General features: G+C 35.3%; 1 protein-coding gene across 1 annotated transcript in view; it reads left to right on the forward strand.

Moving 5' to 3' along the window:
• TMEM232 (transmembrane protein 232) overlaps positions 1-20,959 on the forward strand; it is a 240,137-nt gene that overhangs the window by 62,837 nt on the left and 156,341 nt on the right. Inside the window, exons 9-11 of the mRNA XM_036887007.2 lie at positions 3,594-3,748; positions 15,183-15,306; positions 16,241-16,493. Of these exons, the coding sequence (XP_036742902.2) occupies positions 3,594-3,748; positions 15,183-15,306; positions 16,241-16,493 (532 nt within the window). The remainder of the gene's footprint in view (positions 1-3,593; positions 3,749-15,182; positions 15,307-16,240; positions 16,494-20,959) is intronic.

The following is a 20,959-nucleotide window of genomic DNA, read 5'->3' on the forward strand; positions in this document are numbered from 1 at the left end:
CTTTATATTAATTAGTCAAGCCATCCACAAGTTTCAAAACATATTTACTGATATATTTGTTCAGAATAAGTTTGCAACATACGGTCTGTCAGGCATAGGGACCAAGAGCAGTCTCCTCCAAGGTGTGCCTCTTTGGCATGTGGATTATTTTGGAGTTGAGAACAATCAATCAGAAAGAAACTTTGATCTCCCACTCTCCCAACTGCATTTTAGAATTTAGATAGAGGAACTGCTCCTGGAAGAAGGCTGTCACCATAGATAGCTATATTATAATATGGACTGGGTGTGGCAGACAGGGAGAGATGTGACTAAGTTTGTTAAAAGTCCTCTCCGTGTTGCATTGTGTCTGCGTGGTCCAGCAAACCTTTGTTTACTAAACATCTACTTTTGCTATATTCTTGTGAATTGCTTCCCTTTTCCTTTGAAATCTTAGACCCTACTCCCTTCTCCTGGGTTCAGAATGATATATATACATCATTGTCTCTGACTGTCTTTGTAATCCATGTCTACGGGTTACCAGTACCTATGTAATTATAATTAAACTTTGTTTTTTTTTCTTTTCTTCTGTTAAGCTGTCTCATGTTGACTTGATTCCTAAATCAGCTAGAAAAACCTCGAGGCTAGAGGAAATTTCTTTCTCCCCAACACAGGCATCCAGGCTGACAGATTTAGAGCAATTTGAGAAAAGAATTTCATTTATATGGGTTCTACTTCTTTGGGTAGGCTCTACAGAAAGCAGAAAATTGAATTATTTAGGTAAAATAAGTGCATTTACTGAAATCAGTCTGATGTCTTACATGATTTTAGAATAAGCTTTTCTGTGCAACATTCTAACATTCTAAATACTGACTTGTTTCCATTTGCTTATCTGAATGATTGTTCCCAGACTCAGTAGCCCTGGGTAGAGACTTCATGTTACTCATGTCTTTATCTATAACATCTGAGTTCCTGACATAAGTAGATCAATACATTTCTGTGGGACTTAATCAAACAGTTAAACTTAAAATGTTGTAGTTTAAAATGTATGTATGAATTACTGACCTTCTCTATCTTGAGTACTTTATGAACATTGTCTTTAACTGTAGTCCTGATGTCATCTTATATAATAAATAAGGTTTATAATGCCATTTGAAATCTAAGCATTTCTTTCTGGCATAGAAGAAAGAAATTTCAGCTTAGTTAGCAATTTGAATGTGGATAAAATTGCAATATTTCCAGAATCTCTCACCTGGCTTTAGTGCATCTCTGTAATAGTAAGTGTTTCCAAGGGGTGGAGAGAAGTAGTGCATCTCCATATAAATAGGTAATTATTTGGGCTAGCGAGGGCTTATCTGGACAGGAGAGGTTGGGACAACTGCTTGTAAGAAATAAAGGGGTTTCTCCCACTTTATTTCTCACTTTGATTGATTTCGGTTTCAAAGGTATTTTGCACTGGGATTTTCCCCCTGAGATACATTGAGTAAGTATCACAGGATGTGTATTTCAATCTTTACTGATGACAAAAAATTCAGTGAGAGTTCTATATTATCATTGTGTACAAATAAAATCAGGTTTCTTTATACTAATTACCTTAGTAGACAAATCTATGATACTGTTAGGAAGCACTCTGACAAGGCAAAATTGTAAAATGCCCTAAATTAACTGACGTAAGGGCCTGAGAATGAGGGAGAGAGACAAGGGAAGGTCATTAGTCAATAGCCTATGGGCCGCAGCTTAACCAGAAACTCCAGTTCCTGGACGGTTATTTCGTCAGGCACTGAGAATGTCCTCAGGACCACCACAACCTCCTTGCATGTGACCAGTGGCTGACCATCATGAAAAACCAATCTACAAGCCATCTCTATGGACTCACCACCTATTGCAGGACTTTCCCCACTTTGCATTAGCCCGCCTTTCTTATCTGTAGTCAATGTGAATTTAATGAACTGTTCTTTCCTTGAGACCCCCGCATCAATGTGCCCTGTTTTTTCAGTCTGGTGGACAAGTTTTTTTTGTTAGCTGGCTTTGCTGCTAATGAAGCAAAAATTTCTTGTCTGGTACTCAGTCCTTATCTGGTTACCATCTGTAAAGTCTCAATAAACCCCTTTATTTCAGAGATCTCCCAGTCTCCAGAGTTTTTGATTTGTCTACTCTTAAGAAAAACGAACAATGTCCCATTTGTTTTCTGAATTTGTAATTTTTAAAAATAGTTATTTAGCAGACATTGACAATGTCTAGTTAGGCATGTATTTTGGTTCTTTAAAGGTGTTAGGAAAGAGTATAAAACCTAAATGTGATTTATTCCCACTAGGATGTTTAAACATTTTAACAGTAAGGTATTAACAAAGGGCCACGTGGTGGAAGCTGCTCGGGCTGAGAGTGGGGGTGGGAATTGATAGGGCCTGGCTGTACCTGTTTGAGTTTTTTAAACCTACCAATAAGATTAAGACAAATGTAAAGGAAAGATATAACTGGCTTAGGCGATGTCTGGGAAGAATGTGAACCCTGTAGTACTCAGCCAATGAGGAACCAGGGGAGGGACTCGCGCACTAGGAGATAAATTATGGGCACCAAACTCCCTAGGTGTGCCTGCCCACCAGACACCCAATCTTGCAAGACCATCATTAAAGCCTTGCTCCACTGTTCTCTTTGTCTCTGTGTCCACTTATTGAATTTGGACCAGTGAGTGTGTTTCTCACAAAGGGAAATCCACATTTTAAAACTGAATTTGTTGTTGGATCATTGTTCAAATGCTCCCCTGCCCCTCCTCTTTGGGTATCAAGGAGAACTGTCATATAGAATACAAGACGCACAATTGTGTCTAATAGTTGTCCCTTGAGAGTATACATGGTTTTTGTTGAGGTGTAGAACTGATGTCATTGAACACAGGGACCCATGTGAAAATATTTTAAGACATTAGGTTCAAGTTAACTATTGAAAGGGAGCAGAATTTGCCACCCTAAAATATTCCTCTTTGACATGAGAATTATTTCAGGCTAGTTATTAAAAAATTGGAGAAGCCCTGAAAACTGAGTAAAAGTTACCCTTTTGAAAGAGATATATACATTTGTAAGAGAAATATCCATTTCTAAAGGTGTCTCCTTTTTTTGTCCCAGGCAGAAAGGTTGACTCTAAAGCTCTAGAGACTCTTATCAATGCAGGTGATGACTGAACTCTGCATAATAACTCATCTTGTTTACTATGCTTTTCCTGGTGACCATCCCTGACTGGCCTCCCCACGACCAATAATCTTTGTCTTCAGCTGGAGAAGTTAAGGTGCTGGCTTGGATCATTTCTGAGAGTTACTCACTCTTCCTGGGTCTCTCATGTATATGGGAGGTACACATGTTATTAAATGCTTGTTTTTTTCCTACTGATCTTTTTTTTTATTACAGTGGGAATCTTAGCTAAGAACGTAGACTGGTAGAGGGAAAATTATTTCTTCTCCCCCACCCTGTATATACTTAAAAAATATGCTGGAGTAAATTGCTCCACTTGGTGTGACATGAAGTGTAAGAAAATATGCATTTTCATTTGTATGTTTAAAATTAATTTTCATGTTTATTCAAATCAAAGAAGTCTTTCCAAGATATATTTTTATATTTTAATTCCAGGAACATTTGCAATTAAATCAGGCAGGATATGAAGTCAACCACCTGCTTTGGCACTGTGTTGCTGCCTGGTCTTGTGTTCAGAAGAACAGTTCTCAGTTGAATAAGGTGCTTAAACATCTCCTCTTTCATAAAGCACAGCTTCAAAAGAAATGCTGGTAAGAGGGATTATATAAATCCAGAGTAACTCATGGAGAAACCTTTGTGTTTAAATGTTTGATAACCTTTGTACTTAAATGTTAATCACACCTTAGTTGACTATGAAAAGAATTTATAATCTCAATCCAAATGCAAGGGCAATTTATATATTTTGTATTGGTTCATTTTATCAATAAATTGTTCCTCTTTTTATTTTTTACTTGATGTGCATGCATGGATTGCATAATTTGACTTTATTAAATGAAATTTGTCATTGAAAAGAAATCCATTCCCACATTTAAAATATCCTTTATTTTAAAAGTGGTTAAACAACACCATAAAGTACAGTTTATTATCCTTGGAGGAAATATACTAAATTTCTGTTTCTTTATGCTTTACTTATGAAGTATAACAAAAATGAATTTTGACTTATATGGGCTCCTCCTGTATCTATGTTAATTTGAGGAGGGAGAGTGAAGTCATAAATTACAACAAAAGAAGGCATGGTTTTAATGGAGGGCTGACAAATTTTAAAAGACATTTCTGAAGATCAATCAAAGGATATGTCTTTTCAATATTTGAGGAAGATTGGAGTTTTGAATTCCTCTGCCAATGCTAGTGATAATAATAATCTGTCATACCATAGCTAGTTGCAAATTCTCTTGCCATATATTTTTCTTGAAATTAGTTCCAGTTTTTAAGCCTCTGTTTGCCCATTCTGAACCAAAGGTCTTTGTATAAGTAAATTCTAAGATTCTGGAGCATTCCATAAGAAACAAAGGTATTCTCCCAGTTTCACTTGAAGGTTATGGGACTCTAGATCAAGTAAAAGTTTCCAGAGGATGGCTAAGAACTTGCCTAATTTCCTAGAAACAGCCTAGTTTGGAAGAGACTCCATCAAGAATTTATTGTGTTTCGTTTGATGGGAGAACCCCACTCAGTATTGCAGTTCAAGAAGATTGTGACTCTGTTGCATTTTAAAACTAAGGATAATATACTTAAATATGGAAATTGCAATTCAAATAGAATATTTGTTATATTGTTGTTGGGCAGCTGCATCTGGGGAAGTCTTTCCCTGCCTACCAGGTGAAACCTCAATCTGGACAGGGGAGGTTTCTTGATTCTGAAAGAGAAAGTGTTCTCAAGCAGGTCAGACAAGTGTAGGTAGGAAGGAACCCATTAAAGCAAGAACAGCAGGGAGTGACAGCTGCCTGCAGGCAGCAGAGAACATGCAAGTGCAGAGGAAAAGAGGGAAAGTTCTCAGCCTAGGGCAGATTCCCTTGCCAAGTTTTAGAGCCAGGGTCACCTGGTATCCTGCATTTGCTCGGATCTGCACTGTGTGGGCACTAACTCTTACCACCCCAGGGACTGGAGGAGCCATGGAGCATGGGATCGAGTGAGACTAAGTTCTGAGAACTTCCCAAAGAAGGGAGATTTTCAGGCCAGCTGCTAAGAGCAGATCACACCACAGCTGCTGTTCCATCCAGGTCACCCAGGCGATGGAAACTTTCAGGCCCAAATCTGAGCTCTTAGTAGCTCCTTCCTACTTATTAGGAGTAAAGCAGAGACAGAGTGAGGACTTGGAAATAGAATGAAATAGCAGAGACAAAATGCAATAATTTGGGCAGTGAGAAAACTGTATTAAAAACTATGTACTTAAAGAAAGGAAAGTATGGGCATCCTCAGAGAGGAGGCATGTTGAAAGACTGGGAATTCTGTCTTTTTAAGGCTTTCAAAAGGGGCAAGGGTGGAGGGGGTTTGTTGGGCATAGGCTTGTCCTGTGGTGGTAAGATGTCTCTCTCTAGTGAAGGACACTACGTCCTCATCCACAGTCAGTCCTCTAGATGATTCTGTAAGAATAACTGATCCTTTTCTTCTCCAGGACAGTGGTTTCCCTCAAGCAGTGGGGACATATTAGTTAAGACTGCTTGCCCTCCCTTAAGATTAGGTGGGTTATTGTCTGATTATCAGGGAATATGTTAGGAATCTTGCTTCTCAACTGTGTGCTTTTTAAAATGGAATCTTAGCCTTAAGATGGGGTCCCTCCTGTTCTTACTACACTGTTTATATCTTAGCATTTTTTATTATAGGCAGGAAAAGTTAGTCATGATGCTTGTCCCATGTCCCTGCCTTACCTTGATACCAATAAAATTCTGTACTGAATATAATTTTAATAATATAGAGCTGCTATAAATACCGCAAAAATTAGAGATTCTCATTGTTGCAAATTAGGCTATTCTGAAAGCCATGGTGATTGCTTTTGACCACTTTTATTATAGAAAATAAATTGTATGGCATACAAATATATGGTTTAATTTTCAAAAGGCCAAACAACTAGAACTACTGTAGCTCTTGGAAGACTAATTTGATTTTAAAAATAACAGAAATTGTACTTTAACATGTAAAAATAAATATTGCATGACTTTGTCCAATTTATTTTCAAAATATTCTAATAGTTATCAGATAACCAAGTTTAAATAGGCGCTGAGCTAGTAAAAGAATAGTTAATCCTGAAAATCAAGGAATTGTTCCTTTAACCAATATTCAGTCTGACTGTATTACAACACAAACTTAATTTGGTAATGATTTGTCTTCAAGGTAGTTTTTTTTAACACTTAATATTTTATAGATTTGAGAGCATTGGTTTTAATAAAGAACTGTTCTTACTTTACAAATGAAGAAACTAAGGCCTAGCTTGTAAGGCTTTCTAGCAACTGAAGCCAGATTTTAAGGTTCCTATCATCACACTCTCTGGGATATCATCCCAGTGTTGCTATGGCTGCATTAATTAGAAAACTGCTTTGAAGCACCTTGTCACTAAGTCCTGACTTCCTCTTTTCTGGGAGGACACCGTCAAATCAAGTGAGGGAGGGGATGGCAGTATTTAGACATGCTGAATGAACAGAGGATACACTGAAAAAAATGCTAAAACACAGAGACTGCTCGTAACAGAAAGGAAAAGATAATTGCTTGAAAGAGCATTGCCAAACAGTTTTGAGTCTATTTCTTATGTTTACTGTTTATTTTTAAGAAAAGATTTCATCTTTAAGAAAAAAAGAGATGACTCCAATAAACAAACATAACCAACTGACATTAAAAATTAATGTCTTTTTAAGTTAGTGTTTGACTAACTTTTCTGTTAGTTACTAATGATAACATACCAAGTATTAGAATCTTAACTTTTTTTACAGAGCATGTAACAGCCTATACAGGTTTCAAGAAGTCATTATTCCAGATAAAACAAACTCTGATGTAATTATCAAAATAAAAGCAGAAACACTTTTGCATTTCTTGGGAAACTTTAATATTGGTCTCATTTACTCCTAGCATCAGTACATGTGAAAAATTAAAATGAATTGAATGTACTTAGAGTGAAATAGAAATATTGAAGCATCATACCTTGAAAGTAAATTAAAATTTTGTCAGGATTTGCTGGACTGGATAGCCTTAGAATTGTGACACTTGGTGGAAGATATCTTTGGTTTACTACCCAAAATTCAATGCCAAGTGCCTATTAACAGAAGTAACCTGAGTAATTTCATTTTCTGTGCGTAACAGTAAAGTACCATAATGATGAATCAATGTTCAGAGTTTTAAAATGCAGAGGAAGACCATTTAATTGATTGATCAGAAGAACATTAATAGCGACAAAAATTGCTTGTGACTGGCTCTCATCTGTCCATTTCTGATGCTAAACATCAGTAAATAATTAATCATATATTTCCCTGCTTAGCTCTATAACCCCCCTTATAAAGACCCTACAATACCAAAGGAAAGAAATAGAAGCAAGTGATCTTAACTAGCTGATCCTGGAAAAGAGCAGGCCCAGGATCTGTGAAAAGGCTCACGGAAGGCAGTCACAGATTAGAGCAACCTCTGCTCACTGCAGGACAAGTGAAAAACAGAGGAAATGAAAAGCACTCAAGACAATAAATTATAAAACAGGGTGAAAGTGTAGAGAAGAAGAGAATACATGAGACCCTCCTAGCTGTCATGCACCAGCCTTTATCTTGGAAGTTTAGCTTTGGGAGTTACAGATAAGCAGCTTGCTTAAGGCAGATTCCCATTTAATTTGGTTACATTTTATATTATGCTTCATACTCTCAATGCTTCACCCTGTGGTTTCACCTTTTATAAACTGCCCCATTTGCTCTGAGAAGATTGCTTAGCCAGTGCAAAAGGCTTTCTAATCTAACATGAAAAGAATGAATTGTGTTTATAATTGAATTATTAGCCAATGAAGACCGCTGAGAAATGCAGTATGGCATTTCAGTAGAGCAGTATAACATATAAAATTATATCTCCCAAAGCAAAATAGCCGACTTAACTCACTCCATGAGTGTATTCCAAAAGAGCTTGACAATTTAAAATTATATTGACATGGCAAGTGTTTTCCAGATATACAGTATTTGTGTTTGCATCAAAATGAATCAAATAAAGAACAGCTTTGGATGGGCAGCAAGGTCACTGACACACTGTCTACCTCCTGAACCCCAGTAATTATGATGTTCATGTGACAGTCTAACCAAAACCATTCAAATACAAGTTTTTGTCAATAATCCTCATTCTTGTGCTGAGATGTAAGTCCTTACTCTTGTGCTGAGTGTAAGTCCCTACTCTTCTGATTCTTTTCCTGGATTTCTTGTTGATCCGTTGATCATGTTATGGATTGAGTTTGTTCCCAGTTCTTTTCCCTGCTGAAACAAAGAATTAAAAGGCAGAAACACAGTAGTGAAGCAGAGTGAAAGTTTTATTTGAATACACTCCAAGAGAGGAGCAGGTGAGAGTTAAGGTAGACAAAGGCCTTGATCGTTCAGACAGGATGTCTTTTTATTACGTTCTGGCTAGAGGTGCCTCTTTGACTGCCAAGGTGAGGTCGTTTATATAGGCATCACTCTCAGGGCACATGTCCTTTCCCAGAATGCACAAAGAAAAGGCCACGGGGGTGAGGAGTGGGGAGTGGGAGCAAAACCACTGTTTTATTTTAATGTTATGATGAGGTATGTTTTGGGCGGTTTCTAGTTTTGTTTGATTATATCTTCCTTGTGATGTGGTTGTGACTGGTTTGGCCTAGTCCCAATAGCCAAGGAAGTTATCTCCCTGAAGGGCCTTTGTTGTCTTTAAGTGGGAGTCCCTAACTGGGCAGTTTTTTCCTTGAACCTTATCTTCCCCTCCCTGAGCTGCTCATGGCTATCTTTCTACCTAGCAGTCCTCTGAGCAGAATATAACCATTTGGTCTGTATCAAGGGTAAATACATAATCTATGCTTTGCTACAGTATGGTGCAGTCAGGAAAACATTACTTCAAAAAAGAGATCCTATCTCTTGCTACCTAATTGTGAATGAGTGCATTTGTTTAGCAGTTAGAGATAATAACCATCTTTTAAAAACTTTGAGAGATTTAAATGAGATAGTAGAAAACACTTTTTATACTCTGATTTTCCCCTACTACTTCATGCCCTGCTACTTCAGATCTGAACTAATTTTTTCCTGGACAGGCTTCTGCCTACTGAATTTGTTTCTTGGTACCTGCTCTCCTCAGGTTAACCAGATTAAGCTCTTTAACTACTACATTTCAGAACTGCTCTTCTGCTCTCAATTCCCACTGCCCTAGCCTTGGTTCTGGCCCTTATTGTCTCATGACTCTTGTAGCTTGTTAACTGCTGTCTTTGCCTTAAGTTTTCCCCTCAGTAATCTATCATCCTCTGCTGCCAGGGATATAACATCAATGTGATTATACTACTTTCCAGATTAAAATTATTTAACAATAACTGTTTTTACATGGCACCAAGGTTGCAGCTCCAATTAGGGTCTAATAACTTGACTTGTTTAAAAAAACAAGAAAAGCCAACTGGAAGACTGAAAGATCCTGCTATAGTGATAAACCACCAACAACTAACTAAACAGACTGTAGCCCTGATAGGACTGGATGGAGGAAAACATGCTGTGACCCACCTGTGCCTTCTCTGATGAAGCAGCCATGGCTTGGCCAACACAACACACCATCAGCTCACTCTCCCCAACTGTCTTTCCTGGAGCTCCCAGAATGAAGTTCTGTGAGCAGGAAAAAGAATCTTTTTAGCAGACATGCTAAAGACTGCATTTACAAATAGCCCATCTTTCTGAGTATCAAAGTCATGCATTGGCAGGGAAATGTATTTTCTAAACTAATTTTCATAGATGGTCAAAATCAAGAGTGAAATCCTGACTGACCTCTTCTTCATGTGCAATGAAGACTGAGACTAATTTATTTATATCAATCCTCTCTTTCTAGACTGTTCAATATAATCTTGCTGATAACACTCAAGTTGTCATTAAAATGTTCTATCTCCTCCTTAATGATTTATATATTTCATTTAATTTTTTGCTCATTATTTATAAAATAATATTTACTTATTAAAATTTATCTATTTTTCTCATTCACTGTCAGCTATTTATCACTAGGATTTCCCATTCTTAAGCTATTAAATACTATTATTCATTTCTTGGTTAGCTAGAGTACATTTCTAAGCATGAACATAGGTGACCTATTCCATTAGGTGAGCCTTTGATTATGCACAACTTTTAACTAAGTATAGCATTTACCACCATTCATTTTCCCCCTAAAAAGTGTAATGCATGTTTTGTCCAGAAATAGACTTCTGTGCTCACAGTTTAAAAAATTTAATTCCCTCTTCAAATTTCTAAATGTTGTTATGCATTTCCTAACTTACAGTCATGATGAGGTGTTCAAAGCTAGTCTGCTGCTTTTTCTATTTCATTTTTAAACCAGAATTTTTTAGAAACAGCTTTGTGATTTGATAGCCTGGAGATACAAGGCAAACTCTCTTGTCTCATTTGAACACCTTATGAAGTTCTTGAGGCAAATCCTTTGCTTTACTTAGAGAGAGGCACCCCCACAATGCAAAGCTATGCACAAATGCTGTGGTGACAGGTCTACACTTCTGAAGACTTTCTTTGATTGCTCATTGTTTACATGTCCCCAACTCCTGCCTTTCTGTGCTTAGGGTTTTTTGTTTGTTTGTTTGTTTTTATATTATATTGTAAAACTCATGTATACACTCAATCTTAAATTTTGGGCTTCTGGATATTGAAAAGGTTTTCCTTTATTTGGATCCCATTTTCTTCTAACTTACAAACCCTTAAAGTTTCTTTCTTTTTTAACTTTTTTCTTGATTTATGTTTCTTTTGTTCCACTAGGAATTAGCATTGGGTCTCAGTTTGCCAGCTTTTAGTGAAGTGGTCTTCCTCTAAACTATGGAAGAATTTTTAAAGTTTGTTCCCTTCCAAGCATCACTTTCACAGTTAACTTCCTCAGTTATGGATTTTATTTTTATAATTTTATTTTTTATAAATTATAAAACTTATAAATTATAAATGTATTATAATTTGAATCTCCTTGCAATCTCTTCTTTTTTCTGTACTACCTTTCATCACAACATCAAGGTTTTCCATTGTCATTTCTTAGACTCTCTTAAAAATGCTTGAGTCTTATAAACATATCTTCTGGTTCCTGTAAGAAATTATTTTCAGAGCTCTGATCCTCTTTGTTCAGGTTGATATTCTATTTGGCCCTTGCTTTAATATATTTTTCATTGGGGCCCCTTCCTCCATTTTCCATTTTACTTATTTCAGAATAAGGACAAATCTATGAAAACTTGGTATTTTTAAATAAGAGCTTTGTATTCATACATATGTAACAGAGCTGTTCCCGTGCTACGACACTCAGCATGACATTTCTTCAGGGACTTTCCTCAATTCTTTGTCCTCTTTGGTATTTTATCCTTGGGGAGAAATTGCACACCAGTATTCCCATTATGCACTCCCCACCCTTCCCCCCATCCTACACACACATCACCACACTCACTGTTTTCTATCTTTTCTCTTATCTGGAAGTTGTCATCTCTGAATAAGTATGGAGAGATGGAGATGAAGCGCAGAAATAATCCTCTGGCTCCTTAGAAAATCAATACTCTAAAGGATTGGCAGAACTTTTTCTGATTCTATGAAAACATGGTAGACAGTAGAGAAATTTTTTCTATAATTTCCTTCCTTTTAACTCTTTTTGGGGAAACAAGGCTGCTGTGTTTCATGAAGTGGCTTGTGGGCACTCCTTATTGCTGTTCTTAATCCAGGTCCATCAATTTCATAGTTTGTGGAAATTATAAACTGCTGTTCTCAGTGACTTCTTTCTTCATTCTTGGTTGTACGGATTTTTGATATCATCAATTATTTCTAAAGTATCTATTGAAATGTTGAAATAACCTGTGTAAACAACACAATTTGGAGACATTTTAATTCCATCTTTTAAAATTACAGTTTGGTCATTAAGGAAAGAGCAGTAGGAGAATATAGGAAAACTGTTTCGAATGCTGATATTCTTAATCCTTTTTAAAAGTTATGTGTAGATAGATGATAGATAAATAGATAGCTTTTTATGAAGCCTCTGTTTATTATATTTTAGCTGATTTATTTATGTGTCCATTTATTTATTTATCCTAATTTATGCCAGCGTACAGTGAACCCTGGAGTGGAGTCAGGCTAGCTGAAGTCTAGTCCAGGATCTGATACTGTTTAGCTATGTGCAGTGCTTCACATTAATTTTAATAGTGGAAAAAAAAAACCTAACTAAAGTTAATCAAGTAACTCTGTTAATGTAGATAAGCCAGTAAATCTCTGCCCATTTCTTTATTTACAAAATAAGGGGAAATCTATAATATTTATAAATTACTTTGTACTTGTTTAATTTCATGGCAATGTAAAACCAAGTCAATGTTCTAATAATGGAGACTTGGTGTACTGTAGTGAATTCACAAATTCATTGTAATGAAGCAAGTGCTGCATTAAAATTTCTAACCTAATCCAGCTGAATTCTTTCTATGTTCACTGATTTTCAGTTTTGATTTTTAACCAGCTCCAAGTTATAAATACCAGTGCTTCTATTCTGTTTTTGAAAAAGGCATTTTCACTTATAGAAAATGGTGCAGTCAGCAGCATTGATTGAAAGTAATATGTTTCTGTTGAGGTATTTTTCTACCAAAGGTTGGCCAACACTGATGCATCTTTTTCCATCCATATTTCAGTGAGAGTGCCCTAGATTAGTTACAGTTTTTCAGACTTAAAAGAGAACAGAAGAACCCAAATCATATGGCTATGAAGTATATTCAGAGTAAAGGCAGTTGTGTGGACCCTGAGACTATCTTCCCCATCACTCGACCTTACTGTGCAGCGGGGGCTCTGAGTGCTCTGGGGAATGACTCACTCCTCATCCATCTTGGAGGGGATCTGGACCTTTCCTTCAGTCACTCTAGGACTTCATAGAGAAAAGAAGCCATCAAACTCATATCCTTGACTTTGAAGGAAAAGTATTTTTGTAATTCAGTTAAGTTCAGCATTTTGAACCTAGCATTTTACATGAAGATTTTGTTTAAATTCACTGAAAATAGGTTTTGCTATACTTACCTTGTAGATGAGTAGAGATTAAGGTGGAGGTACACAGATTGCCCTGCATCATATCCTTAATTAGTGGCAGAGCTAAAATTCCATCACTAATTCTTCTGACTTTAAAGTTCCTGCTTAGAAACATGTTAAGCTGATCAATTAGGTTTCAGGTCTGCGTGTAAGAGAACCTAACTACCAGTACATTAACATATAGGGCCTTACTTATTGCAGTAACAAGCAGGGCACTACTGATGCTGATGCTTAAGGGAACCCTCAAGACCCAAGCTCCTTCTAGCTTCCTTTCTTCCATTCTTAGGATGTGACTTTTATCCTCATTGCTGCAAGCTGACTGCTTTACCTCCTGGTATCATCCAAATAGGAGGAAAAGGGTGAGCAAAGGAGGAAAAAACACCTGTGATCTAAATTTAATCTTTTTTTTAAATCATAAAAATAATAGCTTACCTGGAAGCCTTTCATAATATACTTACATTTATCTCATTGACCAAATCTACATTTATGGCTATTTCAAGCTTCAAGGGAGTCTGGGAGTCATTTTTTAAGTCAAGATTTATTGAGGTGTAAGTTACACACAATAAAACTCACACATTTTATGGTCTATGACCTTTGACAAATGCATACACCATTTAATCTCCACCCCAATCAATATATAGAACATTTTCATTTTGAGGTAGTGTTAATGAGCCCTTGGCCATCTTCAAGTCGAGGTTCAGTTCTGAAAGGAAGGAGGAGACAATGTTAGGTGGGCAACAGGCAGCACTGTCAAACTAAGATTAACATTTTTTTGAAATATATATGCATTATATTAGTTTCACATGTACAAAACGATTCGATATTTGTATATAGTCTGAAATGATCACCACAGCGAGTCTAGTTAGCATCTGCTAAATAATGATGTAGTTAACCATTTGGAAAAGCAAAATTGTAAAACAGTAACTACCTATAGGTGGAAGAAGACTTCAGTTATAGTTAGCCTAGCTTAAAACAGGCACTTGGACAAATCTCCCAGATCTATTTATGTCTCAGTTTTCTAATATTAAAAACAAAAAAAGGTTTTAAAAATTTCTTACATGTGTCAAAAATTATGATTTAGATGAAGTGAGATAATTTATGTGAAAACACATTGAGATCTGTGAAGTCTATTCAGATATAAAGAACTGTCTTTTTTTCCGTGATGAGAGGTGTTTCTTTTTGAAAATGATGATGAGTTTGATTTACTGCCTGAAATATCACAGTAGTGGAATTCAAATGTAACTGTAAAATATACTAACTTTAATTTATTAATGGCCTATAAATCAGGGCAATATGCAGCTCTAGGCAGAGGCAATTTCATATTTGCATTCTTATCAGTTTTCTTCCAAACTATCTCTTTCAATTGGGTAAAAATTTTCATTAAATGTATAATTTCCTGAAACTACTGGGAATATATGTACCTTTATGACTAATAAATTCTGTAATTTCCCAGTTTCTATATAATATTTTGAAAAATACATCTTGACAATCTTCCATTCAATGTGAAATATAAACTTTATTTTGAGAAACTCTGCTTTTTGTACAAATAATGCTGGATTTTGTAATATTTAGGAAGACCTTTTTTCTCTGTTTTGAGTTGAAAATACTTGGAAGTTCAGCCTTTGGAATCTGTTGTGAAAAGTTAAAAATCAGCCTATTGTGAGATTTTGGGACACTCTCTAGAAGCAGAACCCTTGATTGCTTATTGTACCGGATCTGTGTAGAAATGTGATTATTTGTACTATTATTAATTCTCAGAGTTTTGTCAGAACACTATTCTGAACTCAAATATCTTGTTGAAATGTAGCTTTTTCCTGTATCCTTTTATCATAACCTGTGTCAACCCATACTGGTCTTTATTGAAAGTAGATGTATCTGTAATTCCAGGATACTAATTTCCTCTAGCCTATTACTTTTTCATTTAAAAATTCTCCATTATTACTTCATGTTAAAGTCTTTGTTGTTTTGTTCATAAAATTTCCAGGTTGGATTCAACACTGGCTTTGTTGGTCCTTGGGGAGGCTGCCAAATTAAACATGGCCTGCTTGAAAGCTTTAATGGAGCTAATGAAACATTTTCTTTTAAGCATTCTGTCTGTTCAGAATCAGGTAATAATATATTGTTCATTTGGGTGTGCAAAAGATGTGAATAGAAACAATTTATTTTTGTTGCCATTTAAATTGTGTTCCCTATTAGGGCTTATTATGAGCATAACTTTGTAATAAAAATTTAAATTAATATGAAAGTAAATGCACATTGTATATTCCAGTACAGATATAGATTTAGTTGTAGAGATATAGAAATAAATTATACACATACACACACATATATGAGAGAGACTTTAAATTTTATTAACAAACTTGAGATCATATAGTCATATATTGTTTAGTTTCCTCTTTTAAAAAAGCTGAAAATATAAAAACATTTTCAATGTCATTAAGTATTATTAAGATTTACATTTTAGTGTGCATGAAATAATTTAACCATAAAACCAGTTAATTACAAATTATGTTGAACTGCTATTCTCATACATAAAATCTTTATCTGCATTTATGACTATTTCTTTAAAATAGATTCATAAAATTAAATTACTGAGTGATAAACTATGAACTTTCTTTTAACATTCTTAGGGCAGATGTCCAAATTCCTTTCCAGAAGATTCAACGTTCTTGCTTTCCTATGTCAAATGTATAAAAGTGCCACATAAAAGAACTTAGCTTTATATAAAAAAGATTCTTTTACAATATGTTATAGGAAATAGCATCTCATTGGGTTATTTACACTCCACTTATTACTAGGGAAATTGAAAAGTTTTTGTTCTTTGTATGCTTCTTAGTTATTTGTATTTTTTATTCTTTGAACTAGGTTTTATGCAATCTACCCATGGTAAACCTGTTTTTAATAATACATTTTAGAAATATTAGTTGATTATGGTCTTTTAAAAAGTCTATAAAATTTGAAGATATTTCTTACAATTACATTATATAGTTCTTGATTATGACAGAACATATTTGATATATAATAGCTATTTTCTCATCGTAGGAAGAAACTTGCAAGGTAAATGATTTTTCCTGGGCCTGGAATGTAGTCTATTTATACACAACAAATCTTGCAGAAATCTGCTTGTATGCGGCCACTTCTAACTTGCGAAAAACAGCTTTTGTTGGTTTCTGTGACTGTAGAAGTTTACAAAAAGATATTTTACACATGGACAAATCAGAAGAAACACCAGAATTGAGGGAAACAAGTATTTCAGGTCTTTTGGAATATTTCTCTTCAAAAATGTCAGATAACTGTAAGTAAATTAGTTTTCAACTTGATGAGAAGTCTTTTTCAAATGTCCCTGTGTATATGTAGTAATAAGCCTTGTACAAAAAGCTAACTTGCTACAAATTTAGGAAGACTATTTCATAACATGGAACTCTTTCATCAGTAATTTAAAAACCACTGAAATACAGCCAGTTGATTTATGATTCAAATTATGTTCCTTGAAAACAAAAGATGACCTTAGGAGAATTTATGAAATGCATACAGTTTGTCTTATTCTTTTCAGCATAATGGCTTCTACATCCATCTTCTCCATTTTCTCTAGGCACATACTGCTTCTCTTGTTTTTTTTTCCCAGCCCAAAGGATTTCTTTTTAATCATTCAAATATTATAGTTCATTCTTCACATCTGACATCTTTTACTCCACCCAATTGTACCTGTCTTATGTCTCAAGACTACAGGCCATTTTGTCACTATTGTTAATGGGGGCTATTAGAATAAAAAAGTTTTATTTTTAAAATAGTACTGTAGGGACAATATTAATTCAAAGGTGTCCTTTTAGGTTGTCTAGAACTTTTCTTTATGAATATTACTGAAGTCTACATATTATTATAGTCTGTTATGTATATGACTGTCACTTCCATTACTTACAAGATAATTGAGACTAGAGAATCATGTCTGAATTATATTTGTATAAACACAGCATCTGACTATAATGTTTAACACATTGTAGGTGAGCAGTTAATAATAGAGGATTTATTCTGTAATTATACCTATCACTGAATTTCAAATATAATCACAAGTTTTTGAAAGTACAGAAGGAGGCAGAGTATTGTCTTTTTAAGAACCATAATTCACTGATTTGGGATAAATTATGCTTGAACATAATTTTAAATAATAAGACCTTATTGATTTCATCCTCAAAAACTTGTTCACTATTTTTAAATTACTTTCAATATACTTTTGGTTTCATGAGTAGATTGGAACCTATCATTTCTGAGTGTGATTTGCTTGACCTTTCCCCATTTGGGGGAAGATTGTACTTAGTTTTATTAGTGCCAATTTTAAACAGATTTTTAGTCTTTAGTATGCCAATTGTATTTTCCCATGTTTACAATATTGATAAAATGAAGATGTATTCACTTCTTTTGCTGTTCACACTCAAGTATTTAAAATGGTCAGAAATCTTCCTATATAATAATTCAGAATATGATTTTTAAACTGCTCCTAAACATATTCATCTACAAATTTTAGGACTACGACTTTTTTGTCTAGCTGTGTAGAATTAATTCTTTCTGTCTTCTTTCATTATTCTGTACAGTGATGGGTCCAGAAGATGGGGAGGAGCTTCACTCCCAGAAGCCCCTCAGCCTCCATCTGGTCATGACCCCTGAGCACAGGCATAACTTCATGATGAGGGGGTTGCATTTTTCTGTGATACCCATGTTTATTTTCCTTCTCAGCAGTAGGATTTTTTCCCAGCCAGTTGATTTCATTATATTCATTTGCTCATTGTTGATCTTTTCTTGGAGTTCTGTCTTCTCCTGAGACTCTATTTTGATGGCACAGGCACAGAATTTCGGTGAACTCTTGGAAGAGATTTTTTTCTTTCTCATCACCTACAGCTTTATGTTGCTTAGCCTCCTGGACAACACACCCAAGGTCTTTCTAGCTCAAATATTATTCTTTCTCCCTATAATTGTTTCTCTGTCAACAGCAGACCTATTGAGAATTTTATTGGCATTTATGTGAGCTTTCTCCCTTCTGAACAATGCTCCTACACATTACAGAATTATCTGTGAGCTTGAACTTGCCAAACATGTACTCTTCCATGACCATTGTGTTCTCATCTTTATACATCTGAATTAACACACTTGTTTCTGTGTGGTTTGAATTCAATACCAAGGGAAGAGTATGTCTTCTAAGAAACAGCCAATTCTGATTATTTTCCTATGTGTCCATAGGTGAGATAGCCACCTGGATACCTGTACTATAAATGGTAATTTCATGAAGGTCGATACTTTTATTTAATTACTTGTCATTGAATAGGTCCTGTAGGAGTTTCTGAATCTCATTGCACCAAACGCCAGACACTGTTATGGACCAAAGAGCCTTCTCTACAGATCACATGGTGTCAGCATTTTCTTCTTTAACTGATTTTATAAGAGGGTTAGGAGGCAATCCCTAACAGACTGAACTCTGGAAGGAGGTGACCTTTGTACATTCACAAGTGATGTAGAAGCAGTGGATATTTCTTTTACTTTCTCTTAGGCCCTTCTTGTGCTTACACTTGAACTCATCAATAAATTAGTTAACCAGCATTTTGTCAATGTTTTCTCAAGCCTTGTGGGCAAATAAATATCCCTAGCTGTGGAATACCTTTAAAGATTTGATCCACAATAAAGATGATAGACATATTGCCATCTCCACAGTCAAAAGTGAATACATTTTCTATGACATCAAACTTCTTGTACAAGTCACAAATAATACATAGTGGTATTTGTCTCATTAATGATAACCAAGTATGTATACCTTTCATACATACAACATCTTTGTGTCTTCTTGTGGGAAATGTTTGAAGTAAGTTCATAACTGGTTAAAGACACTCAAGAATGTGAGAACATTCTTCAATTATATTCACCTTTGTCAGAACTAGAGAATGTGCCTCCTCTGGACACAAACTTCTGGTTTTCTTCTGATATTTGTACTAGATTTTTGGATTTCTATGATCAATCACTACCATGAAAAGCCATTACTTTATATGACAGCAGAAATACATAGTCAAATATTTCACCAAATCATAGCACTTAAAAACTATGTTGATGTGATTCATTCTAAGTTCATTCTTGGTAGCATCACTTATCCTGCTGCACTTCCCACTTAGGGAAAGGTATTTTGCCTGGGTAGTTCTGCATGCATGATCACTGATGATAATCACCAGTTCTTCAAGACCACAGAAAAAAGATAGGTCCAAAAGTGTTATCACCTCCGCAGGCCTTGTTAACATGACCACTGGAAAGGACAGCTCTGTCTTTTTGAAAAGTGATATAAAGAACCTGGAGCTGCAGCTTTATTTAAATGAAAATGCTTTTTTTATGATGATTTTACTCGTTGAGTAAATAATATTTTCTTTAGAGTGAAAGAATCAGTTCTGGAGTCACTGGATTTGTATTTTAATTCTGTCACTTGTATCTTGGAATCCTAGGTCAAATTATTTAATCCTGCTGACTTCACTTATTTACCTGATAATTATGATAAAAATTCATACATAGTGCTTTTTGTGAGAAAAACTATGGAAACATATGAACAGTTGGTATAGTACCTGTGCATAGTAAAGGGCCAATAAATGTTAGTAGGGGTTATGGCTTTTCATGTATGGCAGTGTTGGTGCATGAGGAAACATCAGTAAGGGAAGATATTTTGCTAAAATAAATTTTTCTGTAAATTTTTCTAAGATTTACAGTGAGAAAATGTTTTTCTCAAAGCTTATTCCTATGTATACTTTATATTCTGGTAAGTCTATTTTATTTATATTTATATGTAATGATATAAATGGCATTAAAAACCACTTTAAAATGATATCAATAGCCTTTTTTTCCTTTTTTTATTAAGTTATTATTGAAATACAATCTTTTTTTTATTAGGGTGTCTTTGATATACAATCTTACAAAGATTTCACATGAGCAAAATTGTGGTTACTACATTCACCCATAATATCAAATCCCGCCCCCCCACACTCATTGCAGCCACTGTCCATCAGCATAGGAGGTTACTATAGAGTCACTACTTGTCTTTTCTGTGCTATACTGCCTTCCCTGTTACCCCCCTACATTATGTGTGCTAACCATAATGTCCTTTAATCCCCTTCTCCCTCCTTCCCCACACCCCTCCCCTTTGGTAACCGCTAGTCTCTTCTTAGAGTTTGTGAGTCTGCTGCTGTTTTGTTCTTTCAGTTTTGCTTTGTTGTAATACTGCACAAATGAGTGAAATCATTTGGTACTTGTCTTTCTGCACATGGCTTATTTCACTGAGCATAATATCCTCTAGCTCCATCCATATTGTTGCAAATGGTAGGATTTGTTTTCTTCTTATGGATGAATAATATTCCATTGTGTATATGTACCACATCTTCTTTATCAATTCATCTACTGATGGACACTTAGGTTGCTTCCATATCTTGGCTATTGTAAATAGTGCTGCGATAAACATAGGGGTGCATATGTCTTTTTGAATCTATGATCTTGATTTCTTTGGGTAAATTCCTAGGAGTGGAATTCCTGGTCAAATGGTTATTTCTGCTTTTAGTGTTTTGGGGAACCTCCATATTGCTTTCCACAAGGATTGAACTAATTTACATTCCCACCAGCAGTGTAGGAGGGTTCCCCTTTCTCCAGATCCTCATCAGCATTTGTTGTTGTTTGTCTTTTGGATGTTGGCCATCCTAACTGGTGTGAGATGATATCTCATTGTGGTTTTAATTTGCTTTTCCCTGA

This window comes from Manis pentadactyla, chromosome 2, assembly GCF_030020395.1.
Source record: "Manis pentadactyla isolate mManPen7 chromosome 2, mManPen7.hap1, whole genome shotgun sequence".
NCBI lineage: Eukaryota > Metazoa > Chordata > Mammalia > Pholidota > Manidae > Manis > Manis pentadactyla.